Below are 20,883 nucleotides of genomic sequence, written 5' to 3'. Positions count from 1 at the left end.
AAAAAAAATAAAAAATGCAATTAAAATCATTTGTTTCCTTTTCTTTAGTTGAATCTACATAAAATATCAAAGCTATCACAGCGTGAAATTGGAAAAATTCTTGTAAGGACCCCAGAGACGCATCTGTTCACTGAAGCCTTGTGAGTAATGGCCTCTGTGGAAGGTTGTTTCTGTCAGGAAGCCATTCAAAGGAAGTGAAACAGCCACATTACATAGGAACTCAACTGAAAACCAGTGACAGCAGGTCTCATGGAGAACTGAATCCAAATTCGACATTTTTGGTTCAAAACATCGCCACTATGTATGGAAGAGATCATAAAAGAGGTACAACAGTGAGTGGCTACTTAGCAGGGTCTATTAAGCTGAGAATGGATAAAAAGGCTCTCATTATCTAAAGAAGAGCCTTGAATGTGCTTCAGGAAGTCTTGAAGAATTATTCCTGAAGAAAGCTTGCCAAGGAGGGTTCAGGCTGTGTTGGAGACTGAAGGTGGTCTTACAGAATATTGACTTATTTCCATTTATGTTTTTGCACACGTTTCTGTTAAAACTGTTTCACAGTTCCCCAGGAAAATATAAAGAAATGAAGGGTGGCTCAAGACTTTTGCAAAGTACTATACAGTGGGATGCGAAAGTTTGGGCAACCTTGTTAATAGTCATTATTTTTCCTCTATAAATCCTTGGTTGTTACAATAAAAATGTCAGTTAAATATATCATATAGGAGACACACAGTGATATTTGAGAAGTGAAATGAAGTTTATTGGATTTACAGAAAGTGTGCAATAATTGTTTAAACAAAATCAGGCAGATGCATAAATTTGGGCACTGTTGTCATTTTATTGATTCCAAAACCTTTAGAACTAATTATTGGAACTCGAATTGGCTTGGTAAGCTCAGTGACCCCTGACCTACATACACAGGTGAATCCAATAATGAGAAAGAGTATTTATGTTGTAATTGTAAGCTTCCCTCCTCTTTTAATTTTCTCTGAAGAGTAGCAACATGGGGGTCTCAAAACAACTCTCAAATGACCTGAAGACAAAGATTGTTCACCATCATGGTTTAGGGGAAGGATACAGAAAGCTGCTCTGAGATTTAAGCTGTCTGTTTCCACAGTTAGGAACATATTGAGAAAATGGAAGATCACAGGCTCAGTTCAAGTTAAGGCTCAAAGTGGCAGACTAAGAAAAATCTCGGATAGACAGAAGCGACTTCAGTTCTAAGGTCAAATGGTGGGGAGTCCCAGATTTAAACCTAGTGGGAGTTTCCCCCCCAAAGAGGGACAAAAGGACCCCCTGATGATCCTCTAATCGCCTGAGCCAAGGTGTGAAACTGGGTGTGGGTCCCAATCAGCCAGGGTTTCGGATGAGCTCATTGTGAAACCTGGCCCCACCTTATCATGCGAATTCCTGAGGTCAGCTGGCCCAGGATGTGAGTGGGCGTTAAGGCGTCTGGGGAGGGATCTCAAAACTGGATTATAGATGGCAGACAGTTGGTGTCGTAAACCCCCGCCTCTGTTCAAAGATGGTCGCTCACAGTGGACATAGATGGCTTCTTTCACTCCTCTTTCAAACCATCTGTCCTCTCTGTCCAAAATGTGAACATTGGCATCCTCGAAAGAGTGTCCTTTATCCTTAAGATGCAGATGGACCGCTGAGTCTTGTCCTGTGGAGGTGGCTCTTCTGTGTTGTGCCATGCTCTTGTGAAGTGGCTGTTTGGTCTCTCCAATGTAGAGGTCTGGGCATTCCTCGCTGCACTGTACAGCATACACCACATTGTTAAGTTTGTGTTTTGGAGTTTTGTCTTTTGGGTGAACCAGTTTTTGTCTGAGCTTGTTGCTAGATCTGAAATGCACCGGGATGTTTAGACCCAGCAACACGCTGGTGGCCAACTCTCTGCCATCTATAATCCAGTTTTGAGTTCCCTCCCCAGACGCCTTAACGCCCACTCACATCCTGGGCCATCTGACCTCAGGAATTCGCATGATAAGGTGGGGCCAGGTTTCACAATGAGCTCATCTGAAACCCTGGCTGATTGGGACCCACACCCAGTTTCACACCTTGGCTCAGGTGATTAGAGGATCATTAGGGGGTCCTTTTGTCCCTCTGTGGGGAGACACTCCCACTAGGTTTAAATCTGGGACTCCCCACCATTTGACCTTAGAACTGAAGAAGCTTCTCGGATGAGAGGTGAAACATCTTCAAGCAACTTAAAGAAGTCCAGACGCTTTTCTTTGCAAGCTCCTTTGATTCAGAAGAAGCCTTTTCTCCACCCACAGAACAAACAGAGCCGCTTAAGGTATGCTAAAGCACATTTGGACAAGCTAGCTTTATTCTGGAATAAGGTGCTGTGGACTGATGAAACTAAAATTGAGTTATTTGGCCATAACAAGGGGCGTTATGCATGGAGGAAAAAGAACACAGCATTCCAAGAAAACACCTGCTACCTACAGTAAAATATGGTGGTGGTTCCATCATGCTGTGGGGCTGTGTGGCCAGTGCAGGGACTGGGAATCTTGTCCAAGTTGAGGGACACATGGATTCCACTCAGTATCAGCAGATTCTGGAGACCAATGTCCAGGAATCAGTGACAAAACTGAAGCTGCGCCGGGGCTGGATCTTTCAACAAGACAACGACCCGAAACACTGCTCAAAATCCACTAAGGCATTCATGCAGAGGAATAAGTACAACGTTCTGGAATCTCAGTCCCCAGACCTGAATATTATTGAAAATCTGTTGTGTGAGTTAAAGAGAGGTCCATGCTCGGAAGCCATCAAACCTGAATGAACCAGAGATGTTTTGTAAAGAGGAATGGTCCAAAATACCTTCAACCACATCCAGACTCTCATTGGAACCTACAGGAAGTGTTTAGAGGCTGTAATTTCTGCAAAAGGCAGATCTACCAAATATTGATTTCGTTTCTTTTTTGTGGTGCCCAAATTTATGCACCTGCCTGATTTTGTTTAAACAATTATTGCACACTTTCTGTAAATCCAATAAACTTAATTTCACTTCTCAAATATCACTGTGTGTCTCCTGTATGATATATTTAACTGACATTTTTTTATCGTAACAACCAACGATTTACAGAGGAAAATAATAACTATTAACAAGGTTGCCCAAACCTTTGCACCCCACTGTATATGTAATATGGACAGGCAGATATGAGAAATGAAAAAATCATGGAAAAAGCGGGAAATGTGAACAAAGCAGAAAAGAGTGGAGTCAAGACCACACTGGGAGGAGGTGAGGTGAGAGAAAGGGCCCGGCTCGCTGAGGTGGAATACTCACGCTGATAGACAGGGATGTGACAAGGGCAGGGCAGACAGGAGTGCAAGGGATGGACACTGAGACAGAAAGCACAACAGTGTCAAGGGGGATGAATAATGTGAGAAGTGGAAACAGATGTGTTTACAGCCATCTTGTCTCTCAGCTGCGTGTCTTGTTTCCTGACAGGAAAGACATAACAGGAGTTGCAGAGGCGACATCGTGGCTCACATGCTGCTCGCAGGCTTGAACGTGGAACAAACAGTGAGCTTGAAAAGAGCAAAAAATAAATACATAAATAATAATTTAAAAAAGTTAAAAACTGCAGCAGTGTAAATTTGAACTCTGGTGTCCAGTAGCAGCTGGATCCTCTGTCGTCCCTTGGGAAGCAGGATTACACAAAGGTTTGTCCTCTTGGTGACCCGGAGAAGAGACAGAAGAAGTGGGAGCGTGACGAGAGAAAAGCACGTCAAACAGGGCGAAGGGGAGCGGGTTCCTCATATGCCGGAGTAAGGCTCATACCTGAATCTGTAACAGACTGTTATGTAATACCAAAGAATGTTACAAATCCATGCGACAGCCACACATGGGTGCTGTTGCTTTCTCTATTCTGCTGCTTCTTGCTGTCGTGCAGGCAGCGGCTCAAACACACACACACGCACGCACAGGCTGTGCACCCTGTAAGGCACTGTTCTCCATTTTTCAAACATGTGATTTAACCAGATATGAGACGATGGGCCCCTGAATGCATGGTGTCAGCACATAGATCGCACACATAAAGCTGTGTGTGTGTTTGTGTGTGTGTATGTATAGATAGTTAGGTGAAGACACTAACAGATGAGAGCAAAACCTTTGAATGGCACAACACTCAAAAGAATCATAACGAATGCCCGTGTGTGTGAATGCCAAAACAGTTCTTGAGATCTTAAGAGCTGCCCCCTGTGCGTGGGTCTGACAGCTAAGTGACACTGGCGTTAGCATACCAAAGCCTTGTGTTTCCCAGATTCCATTAAGATGTGGCTGCTCCAGCCAGGCTCTTGTGCGTCTGCCAAATCCCCTTGTCTCGCACTTGCGCGCGCACACACACACACACACACACACACACACACACACACACACACACACACACACACACACACACACACACACATCTCTCTGTGTGTGTGTGTGTGTGTGTTTGTTTTAGAATGTTTAAGTATGTTATGAAAATAATATTATAAAATATATGTTCCTTACTTGATTGATATGTATGTTTTAGACATCAAATAAAGATTTTTTTCAGTTGTTACATGTGAATGTGTTTACTTAGATTGAAATATATGAAGGGTAATATATATATATATATATATATATATATATATCCGTAGCCAGACTGGCTACGGATACCGACTACGGAACAGATCAGTTGTCAGCCACCTCCTGTACATGGATGACATCAAGCTGTATGCCAAGAGTGAACGAGACATTGATTCACTGATCCACACTACCAGGCTATACAGCAATGACATTGTAATGTCGTTCGGACTGGAGAAGTGTAGTCGGATGGTAACAAAGAGAGGGAAGGTAGTCAGAACTGAGGGGATTGCACTACCAGAAGGCAACATTGCAGACATAGAGGACAGTTACAAGTACCTGGGGATCCTGCAGGCGAATGGGAACCATGAAGAGGCCGCTAGAAAAGCTGCAACCACCAAGTACCTGCAGAGGGTCAGGCAAGTCCTGAGGAGTCAGCTGAATGGTAAGAACAAGATCCGGGCCATCAACACGTACGCCCTGCCCGTGATCAGGTACCCTGCTGGGGTAATAGGCTGGCCAAAGGAGGAGATAGAAGCCACTGACATAAAGACAAGAAAGCTCCTTACCATGCATGGAGGGTTTCACCCCAAGTCCAGCACCCTGAGGCTGTACGCTAAGTGGAAGGAAGGGGGCCGGGGACTGGTGAGTGTCAGCACCACAGTCCAGGATGAGACAACGAACATCCAAGAATACATTGGGAGGATGGCCCCAACTGACCGAGTGCTCAGTGAATACCTCAGGCAGCAGAAACCCAAGAAAGAGGAGGGAGACGAGGAACCATCATGGAAGGACAGGCCTCTTCACGGTATGTACCACCGGCAGATAGAGGGGGTGGCTGATATCCAGAAATCCTACCAGTGGCTGGACAAAGCTGGACTGAAAGACAACACAGAGGCACTAATCATGGCAGCACAAGAACAAGCTCTGAGTACAAGATCCATAGAGGCTGGGGTCTATCACACCAGGCAAGACCCCAGGTGCAGGCTGTGTAAAGATGCCCCAGAGACAATCCAGCACATAACAGCAGGGTACAAGATGCTAGCAGGCAAGGCATACATGGAACGCCATAACCAAGTGGCCGGTATAGTGTACAGGAACATCTGTGCCGAGTATAACCTGGAAGTCCCGAGGTCAAAATGGGAGATGCCCCCAAGGGTGGTGGAGAATGACCGAGCTAAGATCCTGTGGGACTTCCAGATACAGACGGACAAATTGGTGGTGGCTAACCAACCGGACATAGTAGTGGTAGACAAACAGAAGAAGACGGCCGTAGTGATCAATGTAGCGGTTCCGAATGACAGCAATATCAGGAAGAAGGAACACGAGAAGCTGGAGAAATACCAAGGGCTCAGAGAAGAGCTCGAGAGGATGTGGAGGGTGAAGGTAACGGTGGTCCCCGTGGTAATCGGAGCACTAGGTGCGGTGACTCCCAAGCTAGGTGAGTGGCTCCAGCAGATCCCGGGAATAACATCGGAGATCTCTGTCCAGAAGAGCGCAGTCCTGGGAACAGCTAAGAAACTGCGCAGGACCCTCAAGCTCCCAGGCCTCTGGTAGAGGACCCGAGCTTGAAGGATAAACCGCCCGCAGGGGCGTGCTGGGTGTTTTTTATATATATATATATATATATATATATATATATATATATATAGTTGAATGATTTTAAATAATTTTCATTTGTATTTTGAAATACATGTCAAAATATACAAAAAATGGCCAAAAAATATATGTGCTAAAATACATTTTAGAATATATTTATAACATATTTTGAAATGTATTTTAGCACATATATGTTTTGGCCATTTTTTGTATTGAGTACAAATTAACTTTTAGTAATGACTGTCTCAGCACCAATTATTGTGAAAGCCCGACTTCTGATGCAGTCCTCCCTACCCAACCAGATTGGTGAGCCTTAGGTGCCTATATGAGCAGATTTATTTCCTTTAAATTCACTAAGAATACGGTCAATCTAGGACAGTACTGGTTGATAACATCACAACACAACAAAGAAAGACCTAATCAGGTTCTCTGAAATCTTTGATTTAAGTAGTTCAAAGTCTTTGTGAACTTTCTCTGATGAAGAAATCAAACAAACAAACCCATTTAAAGAAATAAACAGAGCAGTAAGAGATGTTTTTTGTTTGTTTTTTTTTATTTATTTTCATTAGCCGAAGGCCGTATTGTTTGTTTTCTGACCTGGGAGTTGGATAGTCCTGGATCAGGGACTTTTTACTGACGCTCTGTGTCACTACTGCTTCTTATGGCCTCTTATTGTCTTTTGGTGTGTTTGGTGTGTTTTCAGAGGTTTCACTCAAGGTCATATTGTTCATTTTCTTAACTAGGAGGCGGATAGACCTTGGCAAACAACTTTTTTGGCTGCTCTGTGTCACTGCTGCATGTACTGGCCTATTGTTGTATTTTGGAGTGTTTTCAGAACTTTTGGTATCGCTTGAGGTCGTAACGTCCATTTTCTCAACTTGGTGTTGGATAGACCTTGGCGTCCAACTTTTTTGGCTGCTCTGTGTCACTGCTGCATGTACTGGCCTCTTGTTGTATTTTGGAGTGTTTTCAGAACTTTTGGTATCGCTTGAGGTCGTAACGTCCATTTTCTCAACATGGTGTTGGATAGACCTTGGTGTCCAACTTTTTTGGCTGCTCTGTGTCACTGCTGCTTGTACTGGCCTATTGTTGTATTTTGGAGTGTTTTCAGAGCTTTTGGTATCGCTTGAGGTCGTAACGTCCATTTTCTCAACATGGTGTTGAATACACCTTGGCGTCCAACTTTTTTGGCTGTTCTATGTCACTACTGATTGTTCTGGCCTCTTGTTGTATTTGAGTGTGATTTCAGAGCTTTTGGTATCGCTCAAGGTCGTAACGTCCAGTTTCTCAACTTAGTGTTGGATAGACCTTGGCATCCAACTTTTTTGGATGCTCTCTGTCACTGCTGCTTGTTCTGGCCTTTTGTTGTATTTCAGTGTGATTTCAGAGCTTTTGGTATTGCTCAAGGTCGTAACGTCCATTTTCTCAACTTGGTGTTGGAGAGACCTTGGTGAAGAACTTTTTTGCATTCTCTGTGTCACTGCTGCTTGTACTGGCCTATTGTTGTATTTTGGAGTGTTTTCAGAGCTTTTGGCATCGCTTGAGGTCGTAACGTCCATTTTCTCAACTTGGTGTTGGATAGACCTTGGCATCCAACTTTTTTGGATGCTCTCTGTCACTGCTGCTTGTTCTGGCCTTTTGTTGTATTTGAGTGTGATTTCAGAGCTTTTGGTATCGCTCAAGGTCGTAACGTCCATTTTCTCAACTTGGTGTTGGAGAGACCTTGGCGAAGAACTTTATTGGATGCTCTGTGTCACTGCTGCTTGTTCTGGCCTCTTGTTGTCTTTTGGTATGTTTTGAGAGTTTTTGGTATCACTCAAGTTCATATCGTTCTTTTTCTGAACTTGGAGTTGGATAGTCCTTGAAGAAGAACTTTTTTGGATGCTCCGAGTCACTGCTGTTTCTTTTTTCTCAGTGTCTATTCTCATCCTCTTTCTCTCTGGAGAGTAGCTCTCAGAGTTGTTTTTGCTGCCTTTGGAAATCTGACTGTATCGTCTTTTCAACACAGTTTTTTCTTCACAGATTCGTCTTTTTTTCCTTGGTGGAGAGCAGCTGTCGGCAATTCTGCAATTCTGTGCAACATAATCCGGGCCTCGCTTCCTCTTGAGTGGAAGCTGGAAATGTGTTTCATCAGAATTTGTCTCTGGATTTTGGTGGTCCATTGTAGTAAAGCCAGCGTAAGCTTTTTGGCTTTTGCCGTGTTTACTCTGAGACATGTCAGAGTGTTGATGAAGTGACTGTCTTAAAGATTCAACTGTTTTAAAATTTTTCTCAATGCTGCAATATCGAGTGTTACAAGTAAACCGCATGAAAGCTTGGGCTTCTTACCCGGATTTAAGGATTCACAGATCAAAGCCATATGAAATGCCTTTGATCATCATGATGATGTCATAACATAACGTAACAGCAACATTCTTTTTTTAAAAAATTTGGTTCTATTGTCTATGGGGCTTTGGAGCGTGATGTCACGGCAGGGGGCGTGACCGCCGGGGCGCCATTTTAGCAGGCCAAACAAAGGGCTTTTTTTTTTTTTTTTTTTTATTGAAAGAAATTTTCATATACAAAACAAGTCAAGGAAACAGACCAGAATTGTAACAATTTACATTACAAAAGGGGTTGAAGCAAGTCATCATAACTTTACAGTGAGAAAATAAAAGTTTCTAGGGTAAAGTAATAAGGAACATAGACCTTTTGACACAGGCAGGAAAATTAGAATAGCAAGTATTTTGTGATTTTACAGTATACAGTGGGGCAAAAAAGTATTTAGTCAGCCACCGATTGTGCAAGTTCCCCCACTTAAAATGATGACAGAGGTCAGTAATTTGCACCAGAGGTACACTTCAACTGTGAGAGACAGAATGTGAAAAAAAAATCCATGAATCCACATGGTAGGATTTGTAAAGAATTTATTCGTAAATCAGGGTGGAAAATAAGTATTTGGTCAATAAGAAAAATACAAGTCAATACTTTGTAACATAACCTTTGTTGGCAATAACAGAGGTCAAACATTTACTATAGGTCTTTACCAGGTTTGCACACACAGTAGCTGGTATTTTGGCTCATTCCTCCATGCAGATCTTCTCGAGAGCAGTGATGTTTTGGGGCTGTCGCTGAGCAACACGGACTTTCAACTCTAGCCACAGATTTTCTATGGGGTTGAGGTCTGGAGACTGGCTAGGCCACTCCAGGACTTTCAAATGCTTCTTACGGAGCCACTCCTTTGTTGCCCGGGCGGTGTGTTTTGGATCATTGTCATGTTGGAAGACCCAGCCTCGTTTCATCTTCAAAGTTCTCACTGATGGAAGGAGGTTTTGGCTCAAAATCTCACGATACATGGCCCCATTCATTCTGTCCTTAACACGGATCAGTCGTCCTGTCCCCTTGGCAGAAAAACAGCCCCATAGCATGATGTTGCCACCCCCATGCTTCACAGTAGGTATGGTGTTCTTGGGATGCAACTCAGTATTCTTCTTCCTCCAAACACGACGAGTTGAGTTTATACCAAAAAGTTCTACTTTGGTTTCATCTGACCACATGACATTCTCCCAATCCTCTGCTGTATCATCCATGTGCTCTCTGGCAAACTTCAGACAGGCCTGGAGGGAGGGATGGAGGTTATCAGTGGTATGTCTTCCATTTTCTGATGATTGCTCCCACAGTTGATTTTTTTCACACCAAGCTGCTTGCCTATTGTAGATTCACTCTTCCCAGTCTGGTGCAGGTCTACAATACTTTTCCTGGTGTCCTTCGAAAGCTCTTTGGTCTTGGCCATTTTCACTTTCTGTCTCTCACAGTTGAAGTGTACCTCTGGTGCAAATTACTGACCTCTGTCATCATTTTAAGTGGGGGAACTTGCACAATCGGTGGCTGACTAAATACTTTTTTGCCCCACTGTAAAGGAGGTTCTTTTCAGGAAAAGCCTCGGAGCCCACTCAAGTTGAACCGCTCACTCCGCCATCTTCCCAGAATTCCCTGCCAAACAAAGGGCTTAAGGAGCGAAAGCATCAACAATGGTTCACCTTGCTGTTTTGGGGGTTGTAATGTTAGATGCACGATCGGGAAGGGAAAATTGGCTCACGTTTTATTCTTTCCCCACCTGGAAGCAACGTGAGGGAGCTTATGTATTGGATACTACCAAAAGAAGGCAACTAGCCTGGATAGCAGCTGTGAGACGAGCTATATCCAGTTCTCTACCATCCACAGATATCTGTTGTTGTGCTACAGACATTTTCATTCTGGTAAGTTCTAAATAAGTTCATATTAGGGCTGTTCGATATAACGATATATATATATCGGATGACAATATAAAAACGTCTATCGATTCATTTTACACTAGGTGTCGCAAAATAAACTGTTTATGGCAATATTTTTTTCATTGTTTTGATGGTCACTGTAGTGGTTATATTAATTTCTTAAAGTTCTCTCTTTCTCTTATATTTAATATAACCACACTAGGGATGGACAAGCGACTATCTTTATGCCTTGTCGTTAGCTACAACCACGGTAAAACCATCCCGTGTCCACTTGTTTATTTTCCAAATAAACCTTTCACAATAAAGCTCAAGATCCTGTTGAGACTTTTCAAAATAAACTGAATTACGTGAAAGAGTAGGCAGATTTTTGTATGGATGAGAAGCAAAAAAGAGCCGCCAGGTGCTAAAAAATAAACCTTAGATTCAAACGTTAGAACAGGTCACCAGTTTATTTACCAAAAAGTATCCATAAAAGTATCTCTCAAAAGCATATTATTGTAGTTCAAATGTGTAGATGAACAAAGATCAGATTTTTGGAAATCTAAAACTAGTCAGACACTCAAATATTCATGCTTTTTATAGGAGGACAGAGCAAAATGGACAATGGCGCAGAGCGAAGAACTGCTCTTGATAAGGAAACTATGACAGATATATTTAGTAAGTGAAGACTTTCTGTGTATCTAAAATTGTATACAGCACAAACAACTTACTTTGCAACCATTAAAAAAATTGTAGAAATAGGTGATGATGCATTGTAGTGGTTGGTCAACAGATTTATGAATGCTGGAGGGTAAGGAGATGACATAAAGGGGTGTTAGTGTTACTGTAATGTGAACTGGATAGACTTTCCATTGAGGGAAAAAAAAGAGGTAGAATTCTGTGTGAAATATATCTGTAGCTATATAAACAGAAATATCTGTTTGCTATTTTTATTTGAACTCTGATAAAAGTAATAGAACTGTGACTTTTGTTTGTTACAGTGGCGGTAAGGAAGAGGTTTCCCAATGTGTCAAGAGGGGCTTTGGGGATTGCAGTGAATTTGAAGCTGGAGGAACTGAGACTGATGGAAAAGAAAACAAATTACATTTTAAGTATGTTGATTTATGTTCATGCACGCACACACACACACACACACACACACACACACACACACACACACACACACACACGGACTGCTTTTACACAGCAGGAGAGAAGTAAGTATGTTTTTTGCATACTTCCAAGCACATCATATAATAAAGCACACCCCTCTCCTTGTGCATGTGTAGTTTATGGGATCCATTGTGAGAAGTGGTGCACAAAGTCCGTGGAATTCACTCTGAGTTCCTTCCCTGCCTTTTTGCATTTCCTTTTCTGATAAGAAAATTCAATATCAGATGTCGCTTGTGTTAACCGCTGGAGATACTCAGCTAAATGTGCTAAACGCCATAGGGCTGGAGCGGCTTTGATTAAATGAGTCTTAAATGACCTCACTGGGGTTTTACTCATTTTGTTTTTGTTTTTTCCCCCCACTGGGTGATAGGTCAGAGGGTCTGAATAAGGATCATTTTTGTCTGAGGATCCAGTCTGTACAGTATTAACTGACAGCAGAGCATTCAGAGTGACATCAGTGGGGAAAAACAGGACTGCACTTAAAGAAAAAGAGGAATCTGGCCCCAGCATACTGGAACTTTGTTGTTAACTGTGAATAACAAGATCCACAGGCCAAAAATACAGACAAAAAACCTCTGTTAAGGAAGGAGTTTTAGAAGGAACAGGATGCCGTTTATATCCCCTGCTGTCAACGTAGAGCCCTTCTGCACTTGTGCATGCATTTATGTTTTTAGTAAAATTAATTAAGGAGCCTAGCAGAGGTCATTTCAAGCTACTGCATGCAACTTCCAGCTGAGCTCCAGTATTGGCTGCTCTTGACCGACTTGGCCAGTTTGTGTTCTGCATCTTGTTCAAGTGATGAAATATAAACTGAAGGTCTCTTAAGAGCAAGCGTGTCTGCGTGTACGTGTTTACACTGTGAAGTAGTCGTCGTGTGCGAAGTGTATCCTTGTTGTGATTTATAATATTTAAGAGTCACTGACCACACTGGGAAGAGGCAGCCGTTCCAGTCAGCACACAGAATGGAGATTGATCTCAACACAGACAGAGAAACAAACACACAGGCAGGCAGAAAGCTATCTTTACAAGTTTTACTTTTATTGGTGTATTCTGACAATAACAATGATGGTATAAAAGAAAAATCTCCATCATACAAATTTCAATAATCAAAAGATAATATGCCGATACACAAACGGATCCACATAAGGCTGACATCAAGTTTTGACAAGTGGCTTCAAATGGCTTCAGTTCAAGGAGATCGTCTCTCCTTACAATCAGAGGAGATAAATTTTAAATTTAGCTGTATTGTTTCTCTTTCTTTTTTTTTTTTTTAATAGTTAGCTTTCATACAAAAAAATAATTTGTGTGGATTTTGGAGTGGATTGTGGTCGCTGGTTTGGGTGCCTGTGTTTCATTGCATTGTAAGCATAAGGTGTTGTTTTTTTTGGCTGAAACACTGCTATCCCGCAGCGCTCTCCTGTGACCTGCGCCTTATCTCAGCTGCTGTCACTATTATAAAGAAACATCACGTGCAGACACAAGGACAGTTAAATTCATCAAAGGATTTTACGTCTCCGTCTGCCACGACATGTGCCTTGCATTGCGACAGCGCGTTAAAATACAGGGAGGTCTGCGGGATGCAGAACACCTCTGAGATCGTGAGAGGAATTGAAAATTTATGAAATGAGGTTATTCTTTCCATCAGAAACAAAAAGTCTGTGCTGGGAAGCAGTGATGTAAAAACATTGATGTCACTCTGTAAGCTTTACTAGCACTTAAATGGCACCGGATAAACCCACAAACCAAACCCTCCCGAAGCCTTGTTCTTTAGCATCTGTAGTGAATTAAGACCTTATAGAATTTCTAAAACACTACACACAACAATATTTACAATGATAATTATCTTGATATGCACTTTTTTCAATTTAAATATTTTTGCTTATAAAAAAATAAAATAAAAACTTGAATGGAAAAAAAACAAAACAACAAAAACAAGAACAAACCCAAAAAACACTGCAATAAATTAAGAAGCTTTAAGGCTGCCAGTTTTGTCAGATGCCCAAAGAATGGTCCCTTCATTTAAACTGGCACAGAATGGATGAGGTGAGATAATGGAACAATGAAGACTCGTTAGTGAGCAGCAGTCTTGGTCTGGGTCTGGACTGACACCAGGTTTATTTTATTTATGTAGATAGAACTGGAACAAGACTAGCCAACATGCTCTTATCACCAAGTGAAATCAATCTACTTCCTGTTTTAGATAAAATCAGAAGTACTGACTCACTTGTCCTTGTTGCAAGGTCACAAAATAGCCAAAGCTGTGTACTAGTCTCCTCAAAGATGGTGTTGGCTTATGAAGCTGCTCATTCTTCATTGTGGAGTATAGAGCCTAATACTGACCCTAACCAGGCCTCAATCAGAGGGCCTCTTTGTATTAAGAGGGCCCGTGTGGTCCATCTCTTTACCTGAACACTCAATTTAAAACCATTTGGCTTTTGCTATAAGTCCACCTAGCTTTTAATTTAAAGCAATGAAACATAAAAAAGATATAATATACAGTGCATTATGTAGGTATCAAGACCTAGAATAATAACCTACCAGTTGTTCACAACAAGGTCACTATAAATAATTTTGTCATCAGTGCTGCAAAACCAAAAGGAAAAAACCCAAAACAAAACAGAAACTTTGAAACCTAGGAGGATAGGTAGACCTCGGAAAGGTTTAGCCATTTCACTCAAACGCACGTGGAAAAGAAAACTCAACTAAAATGCTGCTACTGTCTGTGACTTCCACTGGACACCTCCTGGGTGATAGGCTAGGAAGTAAACGTGCTTCTGCTTGCGGCAATTTGGATCAACTTTAAGGTGGAAAGGCAACAGGCTTACAAATGTATGGATGTAAACATGCTCAACATCTGCTCCTGTAATTGGAATTAAAATATAAAGTTTGAAGGATGTTTTGCCTGTCAATACCAGCCTCTGTGATGTTGGGATTGGTTCCAGTAAGCACGCAGAGAGAGTCCCTGGAAGGGACCTCTGGAAGGTCAGCACCATTGATCATCAATTAGTATAATGGAGGTGATCAGTGAAAGACAGTGACCAGTAGCATTGTCTGATTCTGTGTCTTGCTCTTCCTGTGGTTGTCACACAAAATGGCCTCCTCCAATATGTCTGCTCATGAGATTACAATTTAATACCAGGCTACAGGTCCCATTCCATTTCATTAGAAGCAGTTATCTATCTATCTATCTATGCTTTATCTTAAGAGGGAATCTGAATCTGAATGAAATGGAATATACCTCATTTACACAGACCTGAACCTCACCGTCCCGCACAATTACGCATGACTACATTTCAGTGCATCTATATCAGTTTGTGTCACCTATTAAACTGTCACATTAACTGCAAAATAAAATAAAAACTGAACAATTAAGGAAAATAATCCAAAAAAATAAATAAAATGAGGTCCAGCCTCTTTGCTCCATATTTCATTGTGGGAACAACATTAAGTCAACCACCAATATTTTCCTCAAAAAGGTACATGTTAAGTAATGCGTACAAGGCGATTTGTGTGAAATGAAGTAGCTGCATGACTAGAGGACAGACAGTGAGGACAGTAAAGTCTGTACGATATATTAAAAAGGAACTTCATTTACAGTATTGGGATTTTACTGAAATCAACACTGTCAAATACACAAATCAGAGAGGAGCATTACACTTCTATGTACTGCCAGAGTCTGTGTCTAATGCACAGTGAAAGGCTGCATGCCACTGAACATAAACCTCTGTTTAGAGCAACTCCCTCCACCAAAAGAAAAATGAATTTCACAAGAAACCTCACGAGCCAAAGCCTGGCCACAAGCTAACAAAGCTAATCAGTGGTTATAACCTGACACTTCAGATAAGGATTGAGACAAGCTGTATTTTTTTCTCCCCCAATCGAAATGTTGATAAAGAAAGAGGTGTCATTTAAAAAGTAAAGGCAGCCATCGAATGGTAGTTGTATTTTCACAGGGCCCAAAGTGAAGCAGGGCTGGCTAACAGTATTACAAAGACTACACAATCTGCAAAATAACAAAGCAAATGCTTCTGTAAACACCAGTGACAGTTACAGCAATCAAGTATTTTCTAATTCCAATTCTCTTTTGTCACAATGAAGGTGAGTAAACATTGAAGACACGAAACCTAAAAATAAAAAACGGCAAGCGTTTATCTCTCCCTGGCCCGAATTCACACCCGCATGCCAAGTGAGGTCTGCAACCTGCCAGTCAAAGCTTCAGAAGCAAAGGGACCTGGGAGGTCACCCCGATTACTTTGAACCGACAACGAGATACATACAGGCCATTTGCATAGCTCTCCCTCACTTACACACAGACACGCAAACAGGCACACACAACTTCTGAACAGGGTGGCATGTTTGCTTAGGCAAAGTTGGGTTGAGTGTGAAGTTTGCATACGCAGTCACTTCTTCTCTCTAGTCCAATGAGGGCATGCTAGCACCCGCGCTATTGCATCTGTATAGTGAGGAAGTCAGGGCTAAAGTTCTGCTGTCTGATATTACAGCTTATTGCTAACAGGATGAACATTGCACTCCAACATACAGCCACTTGCAGGCAGGCAGGACATTCCATGCAATTACGCAAACATCAGTCTTTAAATCGTGTGCTTGAAAGACAAAACACAAGAGATGGTTAAGGAAACAATATTCTCTAAACTCAGAAAGAAAAACTATTTCACATACAACATATAACCACAGCCTCTAACTCCCTATGTCGTCTTCTCTTGCTCTCTTTTCTTGTAGATTTGGCATACTGTATGCAGAACCAGCTGCAAGAGTCCACTCGCTTAAAGTTGATGTGTCGTGTTATGTGTGCATGCAAATGTTTTCACAGGCGTACTGCATTTATGAAAGAAGTGCAAGAGAAAAAGTAATTAAAAAAAAAGAAAAGTCATAGCCTTAGGACAATGTCAGCACATTTAAGCCAAACTCTGCGTGCATGTGTGGTGTGTGTGTGTTTATACGTGCGTGCACTTAAACGTATGTGTACCATAACCTATCGAAATCATCGAGCACAGAGGTGCCACGTGGAGCTAGTGATGGACAGAAGAAGAAAATGAATTGAGGAATGAATGCTGAAGGCCAAAATGGTGCAAAAGGCATGTGGAGACTGAAGTCTAGATAAGCCCAGATGAGAGAAGTGATGGACTGTGGCACAAACAAGTGCAGCATTTATCCCTATTTTCTTATATGATTTATCAAACATATGCTTTTGATTCTCCTTTTTTTTTTTTTTTTTTTGCATACAACCAAAATAAAGCAATAAATCTGTCAACTAAAAAGTCCTAAGCAGTGTTGCAACTGGTGAGATATGGCTGATGTCCCAAAGGACTTTGATTTTGCAGTCCAGCTCTGCCTACGTCAGTAGTCAGTTATTGGTGCAAGCTTTCTGCTCAAGCTGACTGTGATGTTGGTGTAGAGAGGCCTTCTGGACACTAGGGGGGAGTAGTTTAGGTTGTTAAGACCATCCACCTTCTGTCTCTCCTTTGAGTGACGGAGAAGACTATACCTGCAGGTGCAAAATGAGAGGAGAAAACAGAACACTGTAAGAAGCACTTTTCTCTCATTACATGTGAAAAGGATGGCAAAATGTAAAAAGTCCAGTGTTTGTGCCAAATGGAGTGATTCTTGTCTAAACAGCCAAAAATACCTTATTTGTGGCCCAGGATTGTAATCTACTACTTATGTACATCACTAAATGTGCGAAGCTACAAGTTTGACAAAGAATGAGCAGTTGCTTCAACAAAACTAAGCAAGAGCCCACTGCCTCTCAATCAGCCACTGATTCTAACCACAGCGGTTTTTTTAAACAACTCTAAAATATCTCAGAGTTGGCATGGGGGGAGTCTGCTTCAGGCCTAACACAGACTATATATACACCCTTGGACTCTTTTAGTCTCCTGCTATGTTGTACCATCGATTTCATACATTTTTCAACAGAAGAAAACTTTTGCATACTAGATGACTAAAAAGCTGGAAAGTGCTTTGGATCAATTCATATCAGGGTGTGATATGAATAAAAGTTACTCGACTTCATTAATGGAAACCACCGTTCACATTCAGGCGAGCTGCCAAAGTACAGCTCTGGACTGCAGAAATTCCTTAACAAACAGCTGCACTATGTGACAAATATCCTCATTCATGTAAATTAAAGGAGCATTGTGCTGTTTCAGTGACATTTTCACGCAAAATGATCACAGACAGTTCAAGTTAGAAGTGTCAGAGTAAAAGTGAAAGCTGACTAAACTGAGGCAGAGGGCTACACCCCTGCTGCCTCAGTTTAGTCAGGCAAAGTGACCACCAGGCTGGGCTTAGAAGAAAAAAGCGCTAAAAAATAATATTTCAAACAGGGGGGGATAAAATAATTTGACATAAAATGTGCAAACGTATTCTAGTAGATCCCTAAATGATATGAGTATATGAGTAGCTTAAATCTAAGGCTTATTTTAAAGTTAAATAAGTGAAAAATAAATTCCACTTAGTACTGTGGTACTATGTAAAACTATATGAAAGAAACATTTACTCTTTGGGCCATTTTTAAGTTACTCAGGAATTTTGCCCTGAAGCATAGAAGCATATCACATGCAAAGTCTTTAAAAGAGTGGAAATTCTATCAATGGTACTGCTTTGGCTTTTCATGTGACTGGCTTACATCACATGAGTCTAAGCCTCATTGCAATTATCAGCTTCCTCCTTTGGTTGGGAGTGTGTATTATGTACTGTTTGTAAGTGAGCTGTGAAAACCTAGGACACCAACCTGCCCAGGAACTGCACTTCTCCACGATGGTGATGTGGAATGGACATGTAGCGTCCCAGGTCTCCTTGTGGTCTGCTTACTGTGTAATTGGCAAACTGCACCCTACGGAAACATTTTTAAAATTTTAATCCATATTGTACACAGTTGGGAGGAAAAGGCATTGTGTTTATGATCCTGCTATAATAATTATCACAATAATGCCTCTGATAGCTGAGCTATAATATTTCAAATAGTCAATAACATGCTCCAAATACATCAGAAAGATTTCATAGTAAAGGCAAAAAGGAAGGATTTCATGGAAACAAATATACAAGAGAATCAGTATTTACAGTACACACAGATTTACTCTGTGTGTACAGCTGCCTGTGAGTTGTGTAGGTGGGGGAAACGCTCTGGGCCGAAGTGGGAAAAAACAATATAATACAAAAGCCTTCTATGTGCCAAATGGCTTACCTCATCACTTGAGGATGCCTAATGTCAACACTACTGTTAACAACATGCTGCAGCTCTATCAGAAAGGCCAGTGTGTGTTTGTCTGTACAAGTTGCCCTCACCTGTTCCACAGGTCATCGTCCTCTCCTCCCCAGCCCCAGAACGCATTGGGAAATCCATTAATCTTTTTGAACTGCTTAACCATCAGGCCACTGACACCGCCGAAGAACTCATTATACGGCAGCCTTTGAGGGACAGTTATACATATTGAGATTCATTTTTTGCGTCCGAACACATGTACTCTGTAATTCCCCAAAGACAATAATCAGGACTCACATGTAAGAATACTTGTCCAGTTTGACCGCAAAGTGTCGGGGCATGTCCGTACAGCCGTAGTAGTTTCTGTCATTCTCCATTAGATGGTCTACATCATGGAAGATCAGACAGTCCCAGTTCAGGTCCTTCATAGCCTCCTTGTAGCCCACATTGAACAACATGGCTCGGTTAAATGGCTCTGTACCCGCCTAAAGAAAAAAAGATGATACTTTGGTATAGCTGCCTTTTCATAAAAAAAGGGGGAAGATAATGGGTTATAACTTCCATAAAACAGTGGCTTGAGATGAAATTCATTTAGTTGTTTACCTCTGAATTCAATTGATTGATTGATTGTGAAAATAAGTGAACCTACTTGTTCTATTATATAAAAGGCAAAGTGGAGTCTCTGTTTCTGCAGCACTGGCACCAGGTGTCTTAGGAGAATGGGCAAGTGTTCATGTCGGTTCCTGAAGGGAACTAGGATTGCCACCTAGGTACACAAAGGAGAATAACATGGGACTTGAATAAATTGCAAAGATATAGGGATAAATTTAGAGTAGAGTTAGAGTTAGAGCAGATAGCACCTTTACATGTCCAAATCAACACTAATACTGAAACATGTTTCATTATACTACTTTCCCCAATGTCCGATGTGGACATCCTGATCAGTATCTTAGTGTGTGCTGTGTGAAACCACTAAAATATTCCAATTAGCACCTGACTCATCACAAGATTGGCGGATTTGCAGAGTGTCATTTCCACAACGAGAAGTGACATGGATCAGTCCAACCCCCCCCCCCCCCCCCAAAAAAAAAAAAACCCCACTGAGCAGCTGAATGACTGTGTAGCGTTTATTTGTAATAATGGTTGTTCTTGTTTTGCACTTTCTTTTGAAGATCAATAAAAAAGTGAAATATTCACAGAATATAACTGGCTAGGATACGCTAAGAAAAGAGACAGGTGTAAAAAAAAAAAAGAGAGAGAGAAAGAGACAGAGAGAGAGAGAGAGGGAGAGAGAGAGAGACAGAGACTGCTGGCTAATGAGATAAACAGGGGAAAAAATGCTGTCAGACCATACACGGTCCTTTGGGGCAAAGGAATGTGAGAGAGATACAGACAGATGGAAAGCAAGATCACTCTACTGGGCACAAAAAAAAGTACTGTTAGGCTAAAGATTAAAGACTGAAACAATACTGCAAAGCACAAACACGAGCTGTAATTTAGGTTACTTCCTGTACTTTGTGTTTATGTGTACTTTTTCTGGAATTTGAATGTCAAATAGAAGAGCTCCATCAATCTTATTTGCACAGGGAGCAACAGAATAAAAGAAAGGGCATAAAAGGAAAGGTACACAGAGGAGAAATTCTGATAATTCCTCTCATCATTTCCTTCCCATGGTGAGATTGAAGCCCTGTTGAGGTAGAGAATAGGGCTGAACGATATATCGCATTTGCGATAATATCGCGACATGATCAAGTGCAATTTTCTAACCGCAAAGGCTGCGATTATACTCTGGACATGTCCAAATTCATGGGCTGCATCCTCCTGAGGCCGCATTTGTAGACCGATTACGTCACAGCGACGCGCCGAAGGCTGTCCAAATTACTACCATATCCCAGAATTCATAGCGCGGCCCAGCCAAACTCCAGTTTCCAGCAATGGCGGCCGCTACTAAGTTTTAAAATTACTCATACTAATCTTTCTGGGTCACAAAATAAACTTTTAACATATTTTCAGGCGAGAAAGTAGTTGTGTAAACATCAAATATCTGCTCGGTTTATCAAGATATCCCATATTTGCAAAAGTGCTTCGACGTTTTC

The 20,883-nt window shown here is 41.5% G+C and overlaps 1 protein-coding gene and 1 pseudogene across 1 annotated transcript in view; both read right to left on the bottom strand.

The window, feature by feature from the left end:
• Positions 1-6,816: 6,816 nt before the first annotated feature.
• LOC147305905 (uncharacterized) lies at positions 6,817-8,373 on the bottom strand (annotated as a pseudogene).
• A 4,206-nt stretch (positions 8,374-12,579) lies between these two features.
• Positions 12,580-20,883, bottom strand: part of b4galt5 (UDP-Gal:betaGlcNAc beta 1,4- galactosyltransferase, polypeptide 5) — a 37,046-nt gene continuing 28,742 nt past the window's right edge. Inside the window, exons 5-9 of the mRNA XM_086279021.1 lie at positions 19,437-19,553; positions 19,085-19,272; positions 18,871-18,993; positions 18,317-18,418; positions 12,580-17,068 (exon numbers count right to left, since the gene is read on the bottom strand). Of these exons, the coding sequence (XP_086135147.1) occupies positions 16,921-17,068; positions 18,317-18,418; positions 18,871-18,993; positions 19,085-19,272; positions 19,437-19,553 (678 nt within the window). The 3' untranslated portion in view covers positions 12,580-16,920. The remainder of the gene's footprint in view (positions 17,069-18,316; positions 18,419-18,870; positions 18,994-19,084; positions 19,273-19,436; positions 19,554-20,883) is intronic.

This window comes from Aulonocara sp. 'chitande type north' Nkhata Bay, linkage group LG20 (genome assembly GCF_057382095.1).
Source record: "Aulonocara sp. 'chitande type north' Nkhata Bay isolate Kocher_YH1m ecotype deep benthic linkage group LG20, A_spYH_male_GT1.1, whole genome shotgun sequence".
Classification (NCBI taxonomy): Eukaryota; Metazoa; Chordata; class Actinopteri; order Cichliformes; family Cichlidae; genus Aulonocara; species Aulonocara sp. 'chitande type north' Nkhata Bay.
Note: the sequence above shows the minus strand (reverse complement) of the source record. Positions and strands in the feature narration are given on the sequence as shown.